The 22,258-nt window shown below is 32.8% G+C and overlaps 1 protein-coding gene across 1 annotated transcript in view; it reads left to right on the top strand.

The window, feature by feature from the left end:
• LOC147066098 (uncharacterized) overlaps positions 1-22,258 on the top strand; it is a 173,237-nt gene that overhangs the window by 94,531 nt on the left and 56,448 nt on the right. The window contains exons 3-4 of the mRNA XM_085955724.1: positions 1,269-1,497; positions 18,587-18,683. Coding sequence (XP_085811850.1) covers positions 1,269-1,497; positions 18,587-18,683 — 326 coding nt within the window. The remainder of the gene's footprint in view (positions 1-1,268; positions 1,498-18,586; positions 18,684-22,258) is intronic.

Below are 22,258 nucleotides of genomic sequence, written 5' to 3'. Positions count from 1 at the left end.
AATACTTCTCGGATTTTATAAATAATTGGCTACGAATATTTTAACACAATGCTTACCCCTTTTACTTTATTTTGTAATTAACGTGTTAATTTGGATTTGAAAAGTAATTAGCAAAAACACAATTTTGTGCGGCCCGTAAGCTATGGGTTAATAGAAAGTTTCGTATATTTTTTATTTAAAAAATATCGTAATAATAACAAAAGAGTAGCTAACACAACACAACAAAAAGAAAAGTTGTAAAATTAAATGATATAAGTACACATAAATAAAGTTTTCTTCGACTTCGACCATGTCCGAATATGATCATATTGGCCTCCACAGAGTGGAGGTATTATTAACAGATTTTGTTTTTACAAGAAATGGATGTCAGCCACTTGCTCAACTTATTAGGTCCATACTCTGACTTATACACGAATTGAAAAACAATATGTGTACTTGCCAGACCCAGGATTCGAACCTGGGACCCACGTCGCTATATGCCGACGCTTAAGCCGCGCGGCTATCGTGGGTAATATTTATAAAACTACATTTTTATATCCTTGGTTTCCCGTATCATATAAAATATCTCCTCCAGATCCCTAGATTCCTCCAGTGTATGTATCCAAAACAGCGACTGCATTACGTCTTTGGTTTTCAATGCTCATTCGCTATCTCATGTACTCAGTTGAACAGCACTCACCTGTTTTATCAGTCAAGCGACGATAGATCTCAGCCACCGTCTTCAAAGCAGATGGTCTAATAGCGCCTGTACACGTGCATGGATTTACTGGCAGCAAAAGTGCGTATTTTAAACTATCGTGACAATAACTGTTTACACGTAAAAGTGCTGACTGGCTCGCCAATCTCTTTCTGCAAGAGTAAGTGAGACGCGATGTTGTCATTTTATAGTATTATTTGACAGGTCGTGAAAATCGGTTAACCTCAAAATGAGTCTGCACGGTGTAGTTCGTATTTTTAGCGGCTGGTTCACCGTAGATATCGAACGAATCCCTGTCGCATGAAAATTCAGAAACTTCCAAACTTGTTTGATTCATGCATGCAAACTTGAAACTGCAGAATAATACATGTTTACCCATTCATTTTATTGTTATGGCCGCGATAATACTTACTGTCAACAGTAAATCCATGCACGTGTAAACGGGGTATAATGTAATGTTATATAATATATAATATATTCTCACCATTTCTTTGCACATATAATTTTGTATTTGTATGAGTAAGATGTAAGTATATATCTTTTAAATATTTGTGTATTCTATTTTTTCCAGGGCTCAATATGCGTAGCAGACAATGGTCGCTGGTGGTGGCACTCGTGTTGGTGGCAGGCGCCGCGGGCGTCGCAGGCCCTATAGCATTGCGGGCCTCAGCGGGAGCGCCACTGGCTGAGCGGCTGGAAATTGCCAATCAGCTTCTCCACGAGACGCCGCTTATAGATGGACACAACGATCTTCCGTGGAATATTAGGAAATTTTTACATAACCGACTCAAGGATTTCAAGTGAGTTGGATTATATTATTTGGAAAATATTTTGTATAGGTACATCTCTAATTTTTAAGTACATCCATACTAAGTATAATATGGATCTCCACGGTGTGAGTTTATTAAGTTTTTAGGCACCCAATATATTTGGTCCTTACTCTAGATAAGGTATGTCCAACTTGCGGTTTACGGGCCGAAACACACCATTTGATTTTTTTTACTTTTTCGTAAAAACAGGTATTCACCAGATTCTGAACGTCTGTTTATTTGTCGGTGGGTACTTGTAACTTATCCCTTTTATCGAAATGAATAATAATTTTTCAATGCTACCGTAAAGAATATACATAGAAGTAATATAAATATAGTCAGTAATTACTATGTTAATAATAGAAATTAGTCATAAGATAATTAATATAATATCAATATTCTGATTTATAGGTTTGAAAATCGAAAAATTATATTTTGACAAAATTTCTGTTATTAGAAGAAACAAAAACTTTAAAACATAATTACATATTAAATAACAACATTATATTAGTTGTATAAATATAATAATAAATATTCAATTGAAGATTTTTTTTTCGACCATGTCCGATCCTGATAGGATCATATGAGCCTCCACAGAGTGGAGGTTTGTATTGACAGATTTTGGAGAATTTAGAACATAGATATATTCCGTAAGTCGAAATCGACCTTGATTGTAATAATTTTGGAAGTAAATACGAAAAATAAGATATAACTAACATAATGTTTGTTACTTCTAATACTACGTATTTCTATCAACTATTAACAATAAATACGTTTTCTCTTACTTTATGGAGTAATTTATTACTAAATAAAATTTTTGTTACTATGTAATAGTATGAATTTGATAGAATAGAAGATGGTATTGTTTATTATATAATATGTCGTCAAATTTAAATTCTTATTAACATTCTGTTATTAAATCTGGATGACTGTAAATTGGTTTTAAAAGTAATTCACTTAATAGGAATTATGTAATTATTTGTGTGTATACATTATTTCTCAAATCTTTCCATCAAACATGCTGTCAACCTCGTAGTTTCTTATTCTTTTCCTTAATAATTAATTTTATTTCATATTATTAATAATAATTAAAAAATTAAAATAACTACTATTATATCAAATGCTGTCAAGAATTATAATATTATTATAATGTAAAAAAATCGGTGTGTGTACTTATGTACGCGCGTTAGAAGTTATACTTCTTTGGCGTAACAAAACAAAAATAAAACTTGTGATAACATAGATTCTTCGACTAGCTCTGGTGTGGTGATTTAGAATCAGGTTCACAAAATAAATGAAAGTGTTTCTTTGGTTCATTGAACGTTCCAAATTATTTGTTTTTCTTATTGGTGGGAAGTTGAAATAGAGTGCCGCTGGTTTAAAATTATCTTGTTGCTTCATTCCGTATTTATTAATATTATTTACTATTACTATTTTAAATATCTTGTTAAATTACACCTCAGAATAAGGGCCGCTTATTGGAGCGCCGCTAGTTTAAAATCATTTTATTGCTTCATTCCTTAATTATTAATTAGGAAAGTTAACAGAAACAACTTTGAATCCGCCTAACACAACGATAAATATTTCTAAGTATTACGCAACCCGAATGAATATAAATTATAAAAATTATTTGTTACATAGCGGCCGGTCACACGCGAAAAATACAGTCTAATCTGTTTTCCCAAATGCGCCAAAAGAAGTATAACTTCAAAAACTTGATATCGATACCTTAGCTCTATGAGGAAATATTTAAAAATACCTTGTTAATGATAATGGCGTTAAAAAAGTTGCACAAATTCTCATTTCAAAATTAAAGCATTGATTTTTGAAGTAAATGGGTTTATTTTTTATTTGGTTCAAATGAACTTAACAATGGCACAATGAAATTTTACAGTTGAACAAATAATAAATCCTGACATTCCCATTTATAATTAAATTAATGATTAATCCCAGAAAGGATTATTCGACTTTATGACCGGTTGAAGACATTTCTGATTTTTCTTTATTGAATTATAAAGAAAAGACTTTTCTACTCGTACATCGAATGGAATCAATATATTTAAACTTGAATAGGTATTAACGTAGGTTTATTTCGCCCTTTCTATTATATCCAATAACAAATTTATAGTATTCGTTGCATGCTTTCTGTTTTCATATAACATTTTCGTTCATCACATTTTCTTGGGATAACCGAGTAAAAAAAGATATTTTGAAAGAAATGTATGCTAATAAATACGCACTACAAACGCGTTCAAGTGGCATACATGTTCTCTGCCCGAATTTAAATGACAAGTATCCCTTTTCAGCAAAACGGCCAGGATCCAAAGTGGCAATACACGGAATATCGGGTTTCATTTCGCATCGCACTCGTTACTCCGAATATACTTTTTTAGTCGTAAATGTTTCCGTTTGTTTGTTATTCTACGCTACTGTTCTACGTTTAAATTCAAGTTTAAATAAAATTGTGCGAACATAGAAACTTATAAGTTTAAAACGTCCACACTTAAAGAAAAAGTAAAAAGAAAAACAACAAAATTAAATTGAAAACATGTAATATAATATATAAATACAAAAATTTAAATAAACTATGATAAGTAGGTACAACATTGTATCGTAGGTTTCAATTCAAAAAAAGAATTAGTGGCGTAATTGTAAACATGAGTTATTTATAGGGTTAGATTATATAAAGTAGCATCTTCAGCATCCAAAAATTGCTCCGGAAAATGATATTGAAAGGATATTCATGTAAATCACTTGTTATCTATTGACGTGTATTTTCTCGAAGGTAACCAACTATATTTTAAAATGAAAATATATATATTATTATATTATATAATAATGTCAATATAATTTATACTGGAAATAGACACATCATCAACTTTCAGTAGAAAAAAAAACAGTACAAATATGAAAATTGTAAATACGCAGTGAATGGACTATATTTGTTCAATAAAAAAGTCACTTATCGGTGAAAAAAAAAAGTCTTTAATGCTTCAAATACACTCTATGACGATCGGTCATATATATGTCGAAAAACCCGTTTCTTATGTTGGCGTCCTGTGTCACAGGGTGTTACAGAGTGTAAATAGGATGTCGTAGCTGTCATACAATATGTATGTATAATATGTCGGAATGGCATAGATTTGATCATAGACACTAAAACGCTCTTAGCATATATGTGCCCGATCGTCATATAGTCTATTTGAACCTTAAGTGACTAAAAAAGTATAATGATTACAATTAGAGACTACAACTAACTGAATAAAAATTAAACGACAGTGGATTCAAACGTTATTGTTAAAAAAAATACAATTTATTTGCGAGATATATACACAATAATGTTTATTTGTTTGGACTAATATATAATAATTATATAAAGTATATTAAACGTGCAAATAGTATTGGTTATGTATTTTAGCAGATAAACAATGGGTAGGTAGTTCTAGATCCACAAAGTTTATAAGAATAAAAAACCTGACATGAAAAGTTTTCCAATTTACGGCATCCAATTCAGTAGGTAGTCACCCTACAGATGCCGTCATATATCATTTATATAAAAGATTTTTTTTGTATCGACGTGTTTTATTATGCTTCATAAATAATATAAAATAGATAATGTAAAGATTTACCTAATTTATTAAGAGATTTTTTTTATCAGAAGTACTCACGTTGGCATAGTATGTTTTTGTATAAATACGAAGCTATCGGTTGCCGGTTCAAACATTGGTTAAAATGCATGTATCTTTTTTATTTTCAATCTGTATTTGATCCAGTATAAGAAAAGGTCCAATAAGTTGAACGAATGCCCAAAGCTATTTCTAGTAATCTTTAATACAACCTTCATTACATGGAGGCACATAATTATGCTAAGGTTTTGAGCTAGGTATATTTTTACTACATTATCTACCTATCGTTTAAAATAGGGCAAGCATACTTTCGTAACATATTCTTCAATCTAGTACTACATATTTAATGTTTCTCTTTATATGTCAACCCAGCAGTGCATATATTGGTATTTTAACATTGGTGGGTGACTGATTAGTCAGTCACTGTAATGGGTTTAATAGGTGTGAAAATTTCAGAGCTATTGATTATTTTGTCCACATATTATGGTTATTTAATTAAAACAACATTAATTCTTTTACATATTATTATATTATATACAAAATATATCCTTTTGGTATTAGTGTAGCAAAACAGTAGTCTAGTAATAGAATTGGAATGATCACATAAATAGATTGTGCCCTCAAAGCGAATTGAGACCGGAGACTTCGGATGAAAATCCAGTACCGTACACACCGAAAATATTTATAAAATATGATCAATCTTCTTTCAATAAAATCTTTTTGTCAAAAAAACGCACATTTAAAATTTTTAAGTTTATTTTTTGACGATTACCTACTACTTCATCATGTTGAATTCTTAGAGTATCATTAAGGCCTCCACAGGGTGGAGGTTGTATTAACGGATTTTGTTTTATGAGAAACTGATGTTAGTCACGTGCTCAACCTATTAGGTATGTACTCTGATTCCAAACACAAATTGAAAAACAATGTTTCCAGAGTTTCAACCTGGGACCCACAAAATTATAAGCCGACGCTTAAGCTTATAAAAATATTTTAGCGTTAAAAAATATTTATATTGATTATTAAAAAAGTTATCTGTAAAATTATTTAATTGCAGTTCTTGCAAAAAAATTTACTGTCCTTCTTAATGTGTGTCATGTAATGATTAGGGATTTCCAGAATTTTTAATATATCATGCTTCAAGGATACTGCCGAACAAAAATCTTGGAAATTACTGGTATAGTAATGTTATTAAATATATCAAATTTTGGTATATTGTATTATATGAAGGCAGCTAAGCCACGTTTTTAACCCACAGGTAAATAATTAACATTTTAAATGATATTAGGTACATACTGACAGTTTTTTTTCTTTCATATTATTATATTTTGCTATATTCAGTATCAATATGTTTATGTAGCATCTGAAAATTCTTTGGTTGCTAAGGGCGTCTATAATTGAGAATTTTTTGATGGAATCAAATGCCTTTTCATAGTCTATAAAACCAAAATATAATGGCAGTTTGTATTCCTGGTAGCGCTCTAGATTTCCCTGACGACCTGTATATGATCCATAGTACTATAGCCTCTTCTGAATCCGGCTTGCTCTCTTGGTTAGTTCTCATCTAGAACTGTTTCGAGACGGTTTGAGAGTATTTTCGTGAAAACCTTATACAGAATTGGCAGTAGACTAATTGGTCGATGACTAATTGGCAGTGATGCCACAGCATGCGTGAAACTCCACAAACGGTCGTGTAAATTCCCCATTAACAAAGGTGTCCGGCAAGGTAATACCATTTCACTTAAACTATTCATCGCTACTCTTGAGGACTTATTCAGGAAACTTGATTGGGAGGAAAAAGGTGTTCCAATGAATGGGGAGCACCTCAGTCACTTGTGCTTTGCAGATAATATTGTTATACTCTCACAAGACCCGAAAGACCTCCAAGGTAGAATGTAAGAACTCGCGGATGTCAGTCAAACGGTCGGCCTAAAGATAAATGTCTCAAAGGCAAAAGTGATGAGGAACTGTTTTTCGGACCCTGCGATTATCTGTATTAATGGCACCCAACTCGAGCAAGTCAGCAGCTACGTCTATATCGGACAGCATGTGCCCATAGTCGGAAGGATGCACGATGAAATTGTACGAAGAATAAAGCTGGGATGGAGTGGTTTTGGACGACTGAATAGCATCTTCAAGAGTGACCTACCATTATGTCTTAAGCGTAAGGTGTTCAACCAATGTGTGCTACTCGTGCTCATGTATGGCTACAAAACGTGTATCCTCAACACGAGAGATGTCCAAAAGCTAAGAGTCGTACAGCGAGGCATGGAGAGGTGTATGTTGGGCATCACGCGAAAGGACCGTAAGAGAAACGAATGGGTTAGAAAGCAGACATAAGTACGCGATGTAATAGACGTTGCCAAACAGCTGAAATGGAGATGGGCGGGGCACATTGCTCGCCGAAAGGACGGCCGCTGGACAAATGCCGTCATCCAGTGGTACCCAAGGGTCACGAAACGGCCACAGGGTCGCCCTAAAAGCCGCTGGATTGACGAACTGGGAAAGTTCGGCGGAAATACGTGGCAGCGAAAGACACAGGACTGAGAGAGTTGGAAGAAGCTTGGGGAGGCCTTTATCCAGCAGTGGATTGATCCCGGATGATATTCAGCATCGAAGTAAAATAATCACAGTTGAACAAAAGTGGATTTTCTGTTTTAAATAGGAAGTGTATAATATTATGTCTAACCGAAATTATGTTTAGGTATATTATATTAGATCGTATTCTAATTTGATAAATGTAGTAAATAAAATACTTCTTTAAATTTATTGTTTTTATTCTTGTTGTAAGATATAATTGATATCAATCAATTACATAATAATGCAACATATTATAACCAATTATTATAAACAATGGCACAATTAGGCCAATGCCTGATTAATGATGCAATATTGTATTTCATTCAACGTTTTCGCCTATTCAAGTATTTCAGTCAGTATCAATTAATTCCTCTGATTGAGAATACAAAACTCTGCTTGTACCTAACATTCAACTCATACGCGACTACCATATTCATTTGATATGATAATAATGTGTTATTTATCTTCTAACAATAATACATTGTGTGACAACATTTTGATATTAATTTGAACTCACTGCATACGTTTCATTAATTTCATCCACACATCATTTATTAACTGTACAGGAAAAATGATATGATTTATTAAATTTCTATACACAAGAGCCAATGTACCTATCGTATGTCCAAAAAGGTCACTTTCAGGAAAACGTAATTAAAAATCTTCAGCCGCTTGATAAATATTCTAATTTTGGACTTTAGAAAAGTACAAAATATAATATACTAAACTCATCATAATATATAAAATGTACATACGATAAAAATCGACTGTAGAAAGGAAAAAGGACGTCACCCCCAGTTTTATTAAAATAGGTTTTATTGGATAAATACGTTGGACACTAACTATTAAAATAAATACACGTTGTGTCCAAAGGGCTGAAAATGCCGATTTAGTATCTAAATTTAGCTGGCATTTGGAAAAACGACTTACTTAACCTTCATTTTTAATGGTTTATCTTTAATTGACTCAATAATTAATATCAGATTAGAAATATAAAAACTAAATTAATAATTTTAATGCACTTCACAGTATTCACATATTAACTTCGACCGAAAACCATAACAAATACGTTTTTGTGCGTCCTGTAAAATTTAATTTGTGTGGATTACGTCATTTTTCCTTTCTACAGTCGAAATTATACAATGTTTGTACCTTTTTCACTATCATAATGTATTAGAAACTCAATAAATGTTCACACATATAAATACTCTTATCAAATTAAATGTAGTTTGGACAGTCCACATTTAATATTCCACAAGATGACGCGTTGCTTCATCCGATGGATTAGTAAAAAAATATGAACACACCTTGTCCGAATAAAAACAATGAAAATGTTTGTTCTTTTTTTACGGAAAGATGTATTTAACTCTGGATATCTTAAGATTATCTTCTAAAATAAATTTGCTAGTGCAATATCGGGCAAAACTTTTTTTTTTAATAATTATTTTATTAAATACCACGTACAACTAATAAATCTTCTTCTTCTTCTTCAATGGCGCTACAGCTCAAGTCGAGCCTTGGCCTCCTTCACCGCTGTCCTCCAACCGGAACGGTCCTCCGCACGTCTTTTTCAGTTCCTGATTTTTAGCAGCTGGTTGGCATCTTTTGTAATGTTATCACCCCATCGTGTGCGTGACTTTCCCACTGGCCTTTTCCCCCCTGGGTTTAAAAGGTTTAAAAACTAATAAATAGGGCCTCAAAAATACTAATTACCTCGGGCCTCACATTTTATGTGAAGCGTATAATTTCAATAACCTTTTTTTATTTCCATTATAAGATAACTAATATTCATAATGCCCTTGAAGTGAAGGTTGTAATAGTATTAATCAGTCTCTTATTTGCCACGCATACATAGATAAAATATAAAAATAGATAATATCAAGACAGCTTATTCGAAAATTACAAGCCCGTTATAAGGTTTAGCACTGACACATTCTGACATGCTCCTAAAACTTCAGACTATGTAGCCCGCCAAGGAAAATTTTCTTATGACATCGTTGCATGCTCGCTTGAGTGAAATTTTCTATCAAATATAATATATTTAGACATATCGTGTGAGCTACAGTACGATCATCTGACAAGCTGAGTGACAGAGAATTCTTCGAATAAAACAAAAGAAATTTGAGAACATTAGTGAAATACATTTGATTATCAGTGAATATTTTTATCATAATGACATTATAAATTGAACTCCTATCTACGCTTTCAATAAGTAATCTACCTAAAATAAAAGTTATCTAAATTTAGACTTGTCATGAAAAGAAAATTAATCACATATTATTATTATTAAAACGCAACATATTTAAATGGTTGGAATATGATTTATCTCTATATATATAAAAATCTCGTGTCACGATGTTTGTGGTCGAACTCCTCCGAAATGGCTCGACTGATTTTTATGAATTTTTTTATGTATATTTGTTAGGTATGAGAATAGGTCAACAAGTATATTTCATACCGCTAGGTGATTAGGGTATCTCTATCCAGAAAATTTCCTTTTATTTTTTTGACAATTTTTTTTTGTATTTTTTTTTTATTTGGCATAAAAAAATACATATAACCTCAAATTTTCACTTTCCTAACCCCATCTTCCCATTTTTTAATCGTGATTTTATTATTTTTGTATGAACAAATTTAACCGTCGTTCGTATTTCAAACAGAACGAAATTATTTATGTTGTTGAATGACAGAATAGATGGCACTACGTCCGAGAAGAATTCAAGAGAAGCGTCGCGTCATTTTGACATTTCATTCGGCAAATCACAACGCAGTGCATGCAAAATTTTGTAGGATTTATTTTAATTTATCTATTTTTATGTGCGTGTATTACAGTGCACAATGCCAGCAAGACGCAAGGGGGGCCATTTGGGCCGTCGAACAAATAAATCAACAAACATGCGAAATAGTAGAGTAGAAAGAACAGACGAACAAATTCAACAAGATAACAAAAACGTGCGTGTAAGCATCTCGCAATTGCGTGCATCTCAATCATAAGAGGCACGAGCTGAACGAAATCAACAACGGCAATTGGAACGGAGCCAAGCGCGCCGGTTCGTAGTTAACACACGCAGAGAAAATGACCGACAACGCCAACAAGTACATCGAGCATTTACATCCGCTTCGTTCCTTCGTCTCGCATTTGAGTACGAGCCAGATATTGAATATTCCGTTCATCCTAAAGTGCTGATTGGTGCTACGGACAAAGAATGTTCCCATTGTCATGCGCTCAAATTCAAACATGAGTCAGCCGGGATGTGTTGCGCATCAGGAAAAGTGCAACTACCAGAAATTGAGATACCACCAGAACCATTGAACAGCTTGCTCATTGGCACGGTTCCGGATTCAACCCTGTTCCTGAAGTCCATTCGCATATTCAATTCATGCTTCCAAATGACTTCGTCCGGAGCAACAGAAATAGTTCACAATACTGCGGCAAATGGTCAACAATTCCATTCTACGTTCAAAAATCAAAGGTCAAGTATACCACAAAGTAGGCTCATTGCTGCTAATGCCAAACGAACCACATACATTTTTACAAATCTACTTCATGGGCGCGGCGGTGAGGACATCAATCATGTGGATGCACGTTGCGGCTTCAATAGCCTCAATTCGCCTAAAATGTCAGGCGCATCGTCGGTGAACTGGACGCCCTGTTGAATGAGCACAATGAATGAGCACAATGAACGTACGTAGATTCTATGCGACTGTTGTTGAAGACATTGCTAAAATCATGGTTGGCGACCGCACATCGACGCGAGAAATCGTGATTCGAAGAAGAAACAATAATCTGGAGTTCATCGCTGACACACAGCGTTCATACGACGCTCTCCAATATCCGCTAATTTTCTGGAAGGGACAAGACGGATATTGCATAAACATTAAACAGCGAGATCCTGTCACAGGTAATTCATTCATTATGAACATCATTACTCATTTTGAATTGAGAAAATGAATGGTTGATGTTTTTTTGTTTTTATCGGCGGTCATCGTCTACAGTGCTCTATTCCTCTTTCTGTCATAGATCCCATCCCCACACACTTACGATACATTCCTTAATTTTTATTTAACAACCAAAATATTCACTAGAAATAATTTATATGGCAGAACAACGTTTGCCTGGTCAGCTAGTTTCATTATATTAATGATATAAAATTAATACAAGTATATTTTATTTACGGTTTTCAAATATATTATTCCAATATTATGTATCAATTATGAAACATTTATAATTTAAATGATTTCATAAAAAGTAATGTATGTCAAGTGTTTTTTCGTTACTCTTTATCATTAGTGGACCGAATCTCTTAATTACTATAATTTAATAAGAAAGATTTTGGTCACGATTAATACTTCGAATAGATTCGAATACTAGGTCTGGCAAAGTACACTTATTGTTTTTCAATTTGTGTATGAGACAGAGTATGGACCTAATAGGTTGAGCAAGTGCCTGACACCCATTTCTCGTAAAAACTAAATCTGGTATTTTTTTTTTTTTTTTTTTTTTTTTTTCTAGATGCCTTTATGGATACCTCGCATTTACTATCGAGGTTTCTTAAGGACTTTGGCACGCAAACTACTCTACTTGATGCTAGTCAAATGAAAATTGTGCCGGCTGAGAGAATATGCCTTATTGAAACTGTTCTTCTACCCGCATCGGGTATTGCTAATTTGAATTCGGCCAGGGCCTATGATACCGCCTTGCAAAAACCCTGGAAAATTCTTAGTAGCGCAAGGCGGAGGTGATTCTGATGAATATTTTGTCGTATTCATTGGGAACTGAGGACTGCGATTTGTAGTCGAGTTTTTTCCCGTGGTAAAAGAAATGTCGCATTGGACTAATGTTCTAAGTATATACTTATCCTATCTTATATGATTGCAGTCACTGGATCTGAAAGGCATGAATCATCTTTACATGTCACCATTTATTATTTTTATTCTTTTTATTACATCAATACAGAAATTAAAAAGGGCATCTCTTCCGGCCTCGTTTGCCATGGTCCCCGGAAGGTCTCGAATGTCCGCGTCTGCCATCTGTAATAAAAAGTTCAGGTTGTGCCGCTCCTTGCTAAAGATTTGACAATCTAGGAGTAAATGTAAGACGTCCTGGTCGCTTCCGTCGTCGCATGGACACTTTCCATCAGATGTTATTTTAAACCGGTGCAGGTATGCTCGCATGACTCCGTGACCTGTAAGAATCTGAGTCATCTCAAAACACAGTCCCTTATGCACCCTGACGTCTCGTGCTGCTAAAATTGAAGGTAAAAACTTTCGGGTCAACTCCCCTGTCGATGAGTTTATGTATCGTGAGTTCCATTCGTTTTTCACCATGTCTGAAATTGTAATTTTCGCGTAGCTCAGAGGAAATTTGTCATAAGCTACCGCGGTCTTGGGTTCAGAGGCACCATGCCGAGCCAATTTGTCAGCTCTTTCATTTCCTTCTATCCCGGTGTGTCCCCTTATCCACTTGAAGTGCACCTCGGGGTGGCGCCGTCTCAGTAGAGCGGACTCGCTGTGAATAGAAAAGACAATCAGATTAGTAGACAACGGATTTCCAATTGCTTGGATTGAGCTTTTGGAGTCCGAATAAATACAAATACTATGGTTTTCGGTGAGCTTTCGCTGAATTGGATCTGAGCCTGCCCACTCCAGAGCGCATTGGATGGCATAGAGTTCGGCCTGCATTACCGTACAATAGCTGGCAAGGCGGTACTTACGAGCCGCTATCTCACCGCCATTAATGTATGCCACAAACCCTGCACCAGTACCGCCATCAATTTTGCTCCCATCCGTGAAAATCGGCATGTTATTGCATTTGTTGCTTTCCAACGTTGCAGGATAAGAAATCACTTCAGAAAATAGTCTAGCCGGGTGTGGCAGCCTTCTATAGTCCACCGGTTTTTCGTAAAGCCTGTCGTCAGGCAGAAAACCTGCGAGGCCCTCCTCGCCCTTCTTAGCTCTGTAAATGAGAGCGATTTGTTTTAAACGTAAATCTAGAGGCATAAGTCCTGCTAGAGCTTGCGTTGAATTGAGCGAAGCCGTTCGGTAAGCTCTGCATATTCGTATCGCTAGTGCTCGCTGAACCGTATTGAGTTTTTTTGCTATGTTTTTCCGTTTGGCAGCTTCATGCCATATGCTGGCCGCATACGTGATCATAGGCTCAATAGCACAAGTGTAGAGAATTTGAAGAGCTTCAGAAGATACACCCCATGTGGGTTTGGCCATTCTTGCTAGTTTGAGCGAAGTCACCGCGGCTCTTTTGCAGATGCTGTCCGCATGCTTTGACCAATTTAGTTTGTCATCGATTACAACCCCTAAAAGTTTAAGATCCCTAGAAAAAGATAGAGGTTGCCCATTCATCACCAGCGAAGGCGGAGAGACGCGCCTCCTAGTAAAGAATAAGGCCTTCGTTTTCTCCGCGGAGAAAGACAGTTTGACCTTCCTTCCCCAGGCCTCGACTGGTATTACAAACCTGGGGGAGGACGGTTACACAGGAATTTAGTCCAGGCACTAACCTTTGATGTTGAGATGGCTGAGCTGGTTTCGGGTTCACGCACTCACACAAGTAGTATTATCACGGTGCGGTTTATCACTCTCACGGTTACACTTTACCTGTTTGGGATAAAGATGGTACTGAGTTTATGATGATTTATATGATTTATGACGTTCGTTCCAATCATGGCAGATATAGGAGACAACGAAGGTCGAAAGATAACTGATGGATGAGTCACCCTGTATGCGTGACGATTGACGGTCAAACTAGTGGATATCTTGTCGCTCTCGTGGTCTATAGGTAACTAGCTTTTTACAAACACGGTTGAAAAGTCACTCAATTAACATTGATTAAAGTCTCTGGATGACAACGATTAATGTAGTAGGTAGGGCAAAAATATGGGATTTACGTCACAATAATTGCTGCCAACAATATTGATACTCTAGAATAGGGTCCGACAATGTAAGGTTTAAGCATTGATAATAACTATAAAATAATAAATAAAAAAGTAAAAAAAAACACTTAAAATAAAACTAACTACCGGGTAGGTACCTATCTATAAAGTGTGTATTATGCATCCTCGGTGTTTTCCAAATGTTGTATTGTACTTTTGATGATAAAAAGAATACCAATTTCATAGATATTGAAAATCATTCTTTCTCTTTAAAATATCTCATAATGTAGGTAGGTATCTATAATACATATTCTTGCTATAAACTCTATGAGTATGAGCAATAATTAGTACTCAAATCGAAGTTTACAGTTTTATGACACGGCCTGACTATAATGGGTCTTGCTGATTATGCTCAATAAGGAGAAATATATTATCAACAAATCCAACGTAAAAATTATATCATGGTGCAGTGTGTAAGGCTCTGGCCTTCCATCCCGGATTTCTGTGTTCGATTCACGGTGAGGTCAAAATATATTTACATAATCTAATCATGTAAATTCCTCAAGTCTGGGAGTTTTACTACTATTATTGGGCTACACGGCCTATTGCGGTGTTTAATAAAAAGACAAATAATAAAAATAAATGTATTTATATTTTTAAAATGTGTTATTCTTTGAAAAATATATTTTTTGTTATTTCAATTAAAATATTACGTGTATGCTGTTTGAAGTAACAATGTGCAGTATTACTAACTAGATAATATAGCACGTATTACTTAATTAATGCGGAATATGATGGATTCAATTGCTGTTTATATTATGTATGTGGTTTAAAAAGAATCTTAAAAATAATGAAATTAAAGATTGTTTAATGTTACATTAAACTTGGTAGTATAACAAACCTAAGTTTTATTTTAATTACATTTAACATGCTCAAATGTCAGTTTAAGTTTTATTTTTGTTGTCATGTTAATATAAATTTAAATAAATATGGCATTGAGCGTAGTTATGCACAAAGCAGCCGAGCCACACAAACCTCAAACAGAGATAGAAGCACTTTTATGTAAATTGTGTTTCTTTAAATCAGCAAAGCCTCTGTATACTGTGTATACTTTTTGAATGATAGATATTATATATATAAATGATTTTGTATAACTTTTGAAGAGATAAAAGCATATAATCTATGAAATTTTGGTGTTTTAGCAGTCCAGGTGTTTTGAGTAAAATGATTTTTTTTAGAATGTGCATTCTGCAGAATGCAGCCATCTCTTATTTTTGTAAGAAAAGTCTTTATTTTTGATTGTTTTCTTTAAAAATAGCATTCTAAGTTACTAAATTATTATGGGAATTTGAAAATTCTGAAAATAATTCGAAAAACTTGTAAATTATACATCAATATTTAGCTGCCTGGCACTATTTTTTATTTGAAAAATCTGTATATTATATTATATATAATAAAATGAAAAATATATAATGTAATTGAGAAAATAATGTTTATTAATTGAATGTAGAAAAACACACCTTATAGTCACGATTTTTAAAATTTACGTAAGTACATAATATTATCGTTTGGCTGCTTTTTGCAGAATGAATATTGCATAGTTTTAGAACGCATTTATATGACATTTTTGTATGACAGCAGCTTGGATGCTTTATACAAATCGAAAATGTCATATTCTGCGATTTGCAAAATCTTTAAAACGCATTTATATGAGATGTTTGTATGACAGCAGCTTGGTTGATTTGTGCAGAACGTAAAACAAACGTGTGAGATTATGGAAATCACAATAACTCATTTTTTTCAAAATTGTGGCTTGGCTGCTTTGTGCATAACTACGCTCAAATAGTTCTTATTGTTATGTTTGTTCTACAATTTTTAAAACTGCATTAAAGGCCCTTGGATAAAATAGGTTCGTAAACCCTAGACTAACCGCTAGACAAACTGCAGTATGATAACTGCGGCAGTCTGTAACTAGCCATGTGTTGCCATGACGGACAGTTCGGGGAAAGAGTATTCCTAGGAGAGAGAGGAATCGCATTTGACGTAGGTTTCGGGCTGCAAGATGACGCATCCGGGTCAAGTACATTCATGAGAGTTCCACCACTGCTGGGAAACATTTTTCATATTTCCCGTCGACTAGGGATATGTATCCACGCACTCGTGCTCTACAACCCCTTTTAGTTAATAATGAATTGGAAAAAGATTTACTCCAATCCGAGCGAGAATGGAGATATATTGTTTGGTTAAAGGGATTTGAAATGGTTTATAGAAAAATACAATACGATCGATAAAATCGGACTCAACCCTTGAATTGTAGGCATGAGTGAAAGGGAAAAGAATAAACAGACTTAAATAAATAGATAAACATTTGTACGTCAATAAAAATATATCCTTTTACCCCGTCATCATAGCTTTTACGGTTGATATTTTGTTCATAGTTTGTTTTATAGTTACAAAATAAAATATATATATATATCATAAAGTATTTACTAAAAATTAAATCACGAGTATAATAATATTATACTGAAATATAATATAATTAAATTTTATTTAAAGTTATTATTAAATTTGTCGGGTACCTATTCTAAATGTAGCCGTGTTAGAACGTATTTTAAAAGGATTTATTGGAAAATTGAGAAAAATAGTGTATTGTAATATTTTTGTAAAATTCTTCAAGTTATATATTTATTTTGTTTATACACTAAAACTGGTTATACGAGCTAGGATTCATGAAATCATAAAATAATAAACTAATTTAAACTCACCCGGAATCTAATTTGGAATCCTTGACGTGTTCAGTGCCTTAAGAATTAGAATACGAGCGTCGCCAGATTTCAAAAATACTATAAATAGATTTAAATATATATAACTATATTTTGATATCTAATTGTAACCATATTTTTATTATTCATTACATGTATACAGGATATATTTTTTTTAAATAACATAGTTCACATTTTATATCAATAGATTGATATGGGCAATGCATTATGTGAACGGAAAATAAATAAATTCTACTACAGAACTGATGATTCGATAGCTGTCAAATACCAGCTTATCAAATCCTGATAGGAAATTGGTTTTCGTTTGAATCAATTTTATTAAATGAGAGATTTTTTTTTCAAAATACATATACAGTAGATATATTAGTATAGAGTTTTATACAATATTATAAGTTGAAGTTTCTAAATATAATATTATCTTATAATAATTGATATATGTACCACTTTTATTAAGTATATTTAGATAATATTGAAGAAAAATAAATATGTTTATGGTATTTATAAAGGTATCTCGTATTTTCTTTTATTGTGCTATTATAAATTACTTCTACAAATATTATAATATTATGGTAAAAATATAAGTAAAACGTTTTTAATTATAAAAAAACAAAAAATTCTTATTTTTGAAGAAATTAAAAATGTGTAAAAATTGTTATAAAATATCCGTTAAAAGTCAAAACAAAAAAATGCATAATTAAAAAAAAAGATTTTTGATTAAAGATGGCACGGTTATATCAGAAATGTATGTGAATTTTACAAAAAAACATTAAAAGAAAATAAGGATTTATTACAAGCGTGAGTTGTGGACCATATTAAAATGTGAATTTAAAGGCATTTGTTTTGATGGAGTGGATTTTATTTTAGATTAAAATGTTTTGATATTTTTTGCTAGAGCTAAAACTCCATTATGCTAGCTTTGTGAGACGAAAGAAAGTTGATGAGATATTATGATGTAGGTACAATTTAAAATTAAAAAAATGGCGAGCAAAATTTGAATTGAAGTAAATAACAAATATAATAGGTATGCAAGTAGGTATAATTCAGTGCTTGCGTAATTTGTATAGAAAAAATTAAGCGTTCACTCTAAGCACACAAATAAAAAGTTAATTAACACTAATTATGTGAAGAAATCTGGGTAAAATATTATGTATTATTTTTTTTTTTGAATATTTATATAGTTGTATTATGTTTTATTTTTATTTTCAAGGTTTGATGAAGACTTGAGAACAATCCCTCCATGGTCTACCAGCCCATGGAGTCATACTGATCTTCCGCGAATGAGGCAGGGAAGAATATCAGCACAGGTTAGTAGAACACTGATAATACGAGTAAACGGGTAACTTAAATATGACTTTAATGTAATATGACAACTTACAGTGCCAGAAATATTTTTCTTTTAAATATTATAATGCTATATATTTTTTCTTGAATGGTCAATTGTAGGTTTGTATATATAAAGGTACTGGTATATACAAGTAATTTTGTGAAATATCATTAATTTATTATGATCAAACCATGATGATGGCCTCTCCAAACTGGTTTAATTTCTTTTGACTCTAGCCCTTGTGCGTTGCATTGCAAAGTACTTCCGCAGAACTATTCAGTCGTTTTAGTAACGTAACATCACGGAGTCGTGCAACATGTATGCCTTCCCTGGAGAAGTTTTAGCCATACACTAGGATAACCCGGAAGCTTTTCTAATGTCTTTTTCTTTTTTAACAATTTTTTTTCTATCGCGATATAGTTATGTATAATAATATCTAAATTTGTCCTTTAGACGTTGCGTACCTCTTGATTACCACTAGATAATCCAATTTATCTAGCGATCATGTATCGAACTTAATGCATAATGTGTCAGCACGATTCTAAAAGTTATAAACAGGGAGTAGATGCTCTCGACCACGCAACCTCTGTAAGTCGCTCAATATTCAATATGCTGATGATCAGATATGACTGGATTAAGATAAAGGATTTGAATGTAAAGTTATTTTCACATATTTAACGTTCGTCAGCTTTGAATTACTTTTTATATTATTTAATTTTTTTATTTTTGTTAGTTCTGCGTGCTTCTCTTTGCCATTAACACATTTTATTAAAAACGTCAATTACACTTCAACCAAAGCACACTTTAGCGAGTAGCGACCTTAGTCTTTTATAACTGCTCCTAATACATTCCCATGGCTCCTTGCTACGCTGGAGTAAAACTGAGTGTGGTATGGAACGGTTGGTTTGTGTATACAAACATATATACATATGTTTGTTTAGGCTCAAAACAAATGGAAGAGTTTCTCAAGTTGGTCCAACCAGTTATTTGGCCCATCTGACAGTTTGAATTACCGATTAAAGCGATTCTTTTGCTTTAAAAAAATCTGGTGTCATACTGAAAATGTGATAATGGCTTTCTGTATTTCTATATTTAAATTGAATTTAAATTATATTAATGCTTATTGTTTCTTTTCCATGCTGTTCTCTTAAACTCTTAACTTAAAGTCATGTTAACTCAGTTAAAATAAACTTGAGTATGCGGTAATCTCAATCTCTTGAGACATTCCCAGGCATAACAATTCTTCACATTCAAACGTATGGCCTCATGATACGCCCGATTGACACGCGTCTGGTGCGAAGTGGGTTGGTTTGGAAGGGTGTATGTTTGTGTTGGTACAAGATAGAGAGATGTGTTGGAATTCGGTCACGAACCTTTGATAGAAGACGACATCAAAAGAAGAATGAACATACATATACCAACTTTAATCCATTACAATAGCGAAATCTTTTTTTTCTGAAATAAATAATAGCTTCTACAAAAGTTTTTAAAATCAGTAGTTAGTAGTTTAAGATGTGTATTTGTGATTTATTTGTTATGTCTTTTGTACGCTTTTGTATATTAAGTATTCTATTATACAGGCTGGTGCATATATTATCATCACCTTATTAAAAGATTCCGTAATTTCCTTTTAAATTATCATATTTGATTTTTGTGCAGACAGTGTGTAACAGAATGTGCAATATTTTTCATAATTTTCATACAATCGATACTCTTTTTAATTGTGCTAACGTATAGAGGTATCAGTGACAAAGCCCACTTTTATCTAAATGAACATAAATCAGTAAAAAAAATAAGCAATATTGGGGGGACTGGAACAACTGGACGCCAGGATAATTGGGCGCCGCACTGTCGAATGAAATAAATAGACATTCGTTACGATTTTATACTGAAAGTGGACGAGCAAGTTTAATCAGTTTCTATCTAATACTTAGTAGTTTTAATTCATGCTGCCCTTAAGGGGGGACATGCTCGTCGAAGGTCAAAATTGAGTTTTTATTGTATTTTCAAACCATGATCCTGGACACTCCTTAAACGTTGTAGATAATCTATTTATATAATTTTGAAGCCTTATTATCCTTTATAGTTATTTTAAACATTTGATGACTGCATAAAGTATTTTTGTTACATAAAATAGTATTCTTTTAAACCTCTCGCTCCAATGTTTTAGAATATAGTCATATTTCGGTACATAACTGTGCAGTGGTGTTAAGATTTTTTACATTTATTAATTTTTAAACGCATTTATAAAACTATTAGCATAATTTATTACGAGATAATTTTTGTAAAATATTCACGATAAAAAATTATATTGATAATCTCTGTGATCCCAAATTTGACAAGAATTAGGCATTTTATTATTCAAAAAATCGGCAAGATTAACACATTTGAAGATGATTCTAAAAATATATATTATAAGCTATGTCTTTGACCATTCAAGTGTGATAAAAATCTTATGAATAATGATTGCTTTATAATAATTATTGACCTAAGAATAAGGTAGTGTTTTTTTGAAATACGCCATTTCTTTTGTCATTCCCCAGTGGTTAAGCTACAACATACGGCCGTAGCCATTAATTGACAAACTATAATTGAAGTAGGGAGTAAAATGATATTAACGCGCGTGTTTGAACATGTACCGTTTAAAAAAAAATAAAAAAAAATTCAGTTAGGTACATGTTCAAACACGCGCGTTAACATAATTTTACTCCCTATTTTAATTATAGTTTGTCATTTTATGGCTACGGCCGTATGTTGTAGCTTAACCACTAGGGAATGACAAAAGAAATGGCGTATTTCAAAAAAACACTACCTTATTCTTAGGTCAATAATTATTATAAAGCAATCATTATTCATAAGATTTTTATCACACTTGAATGGTCAAAAACATAGCTTATAATAAATATCTTTAGAATCATCTTCAAATGTGTTAATCTTGCCGATTTTTTGAATAATAAAATGCCTAATTCTTGTCAAATTTGGGATCACAGAGATTATCAAAATAATTTTTTATCGTGAATATTTTACAAAAATTATCTCGTAATAAATTATACTAATGGTTTTATAAATGCGTTTAAAAATTAATAAATGTAAAAAATCTTAACACCACTGCACAGTTCTGTACCGAAATATGACTTTATTCTAAAACATTAGAGCGAGAGGTTTAAAAGAATACTATTTTATGTAACAAAAATACTTCATGCAGTCATCAAATGTATAAAATAACTATAAAGGATAATAAGGCTTCGAAATTATATAAATAGATTATCTACAACGTTTAAGGAGTGTCCAGGATCATGGTTTGAAAATACAATAAAAACTCAATTTTGACCTTCGACGAGCATGTCCCCCCTTAACATAATGTTTTTTTATTGTGAATTGAGAATTATTACGCCTGGGTCTTTATATAAAAATAAAAAAGTCTCTTATCATTGCAACTTAAACATGTGCACAATTACATAATTATTTACGTGTGCATATTTAGTATTAAATAATATTTTAAATATAAATAATAATGTTTAATTTATATTTTATAAAAGTACCTATAATTCACAA

Source organism: Rhyacophila brunnea, unplaced genomic scaffold (assembly GCF_057557595.1).
Source record: "Rhyacophila brunnea isolate RB1 unplaced genomic scaffold, BYU_Rbru_1.0 scaffold_5, whole genome shotgun sequence".
NCBI lineage: Eukaryota > Metazoa > Arthropoda > Insecta > Trichoptera > Rhyacophilidae > Rhyacophila > Rhyacophila brunnea.
Note: the sequence above shows the minus strand (reverse complement) of the source record. Positions and strands in the feature narration are given on the sequence as shown.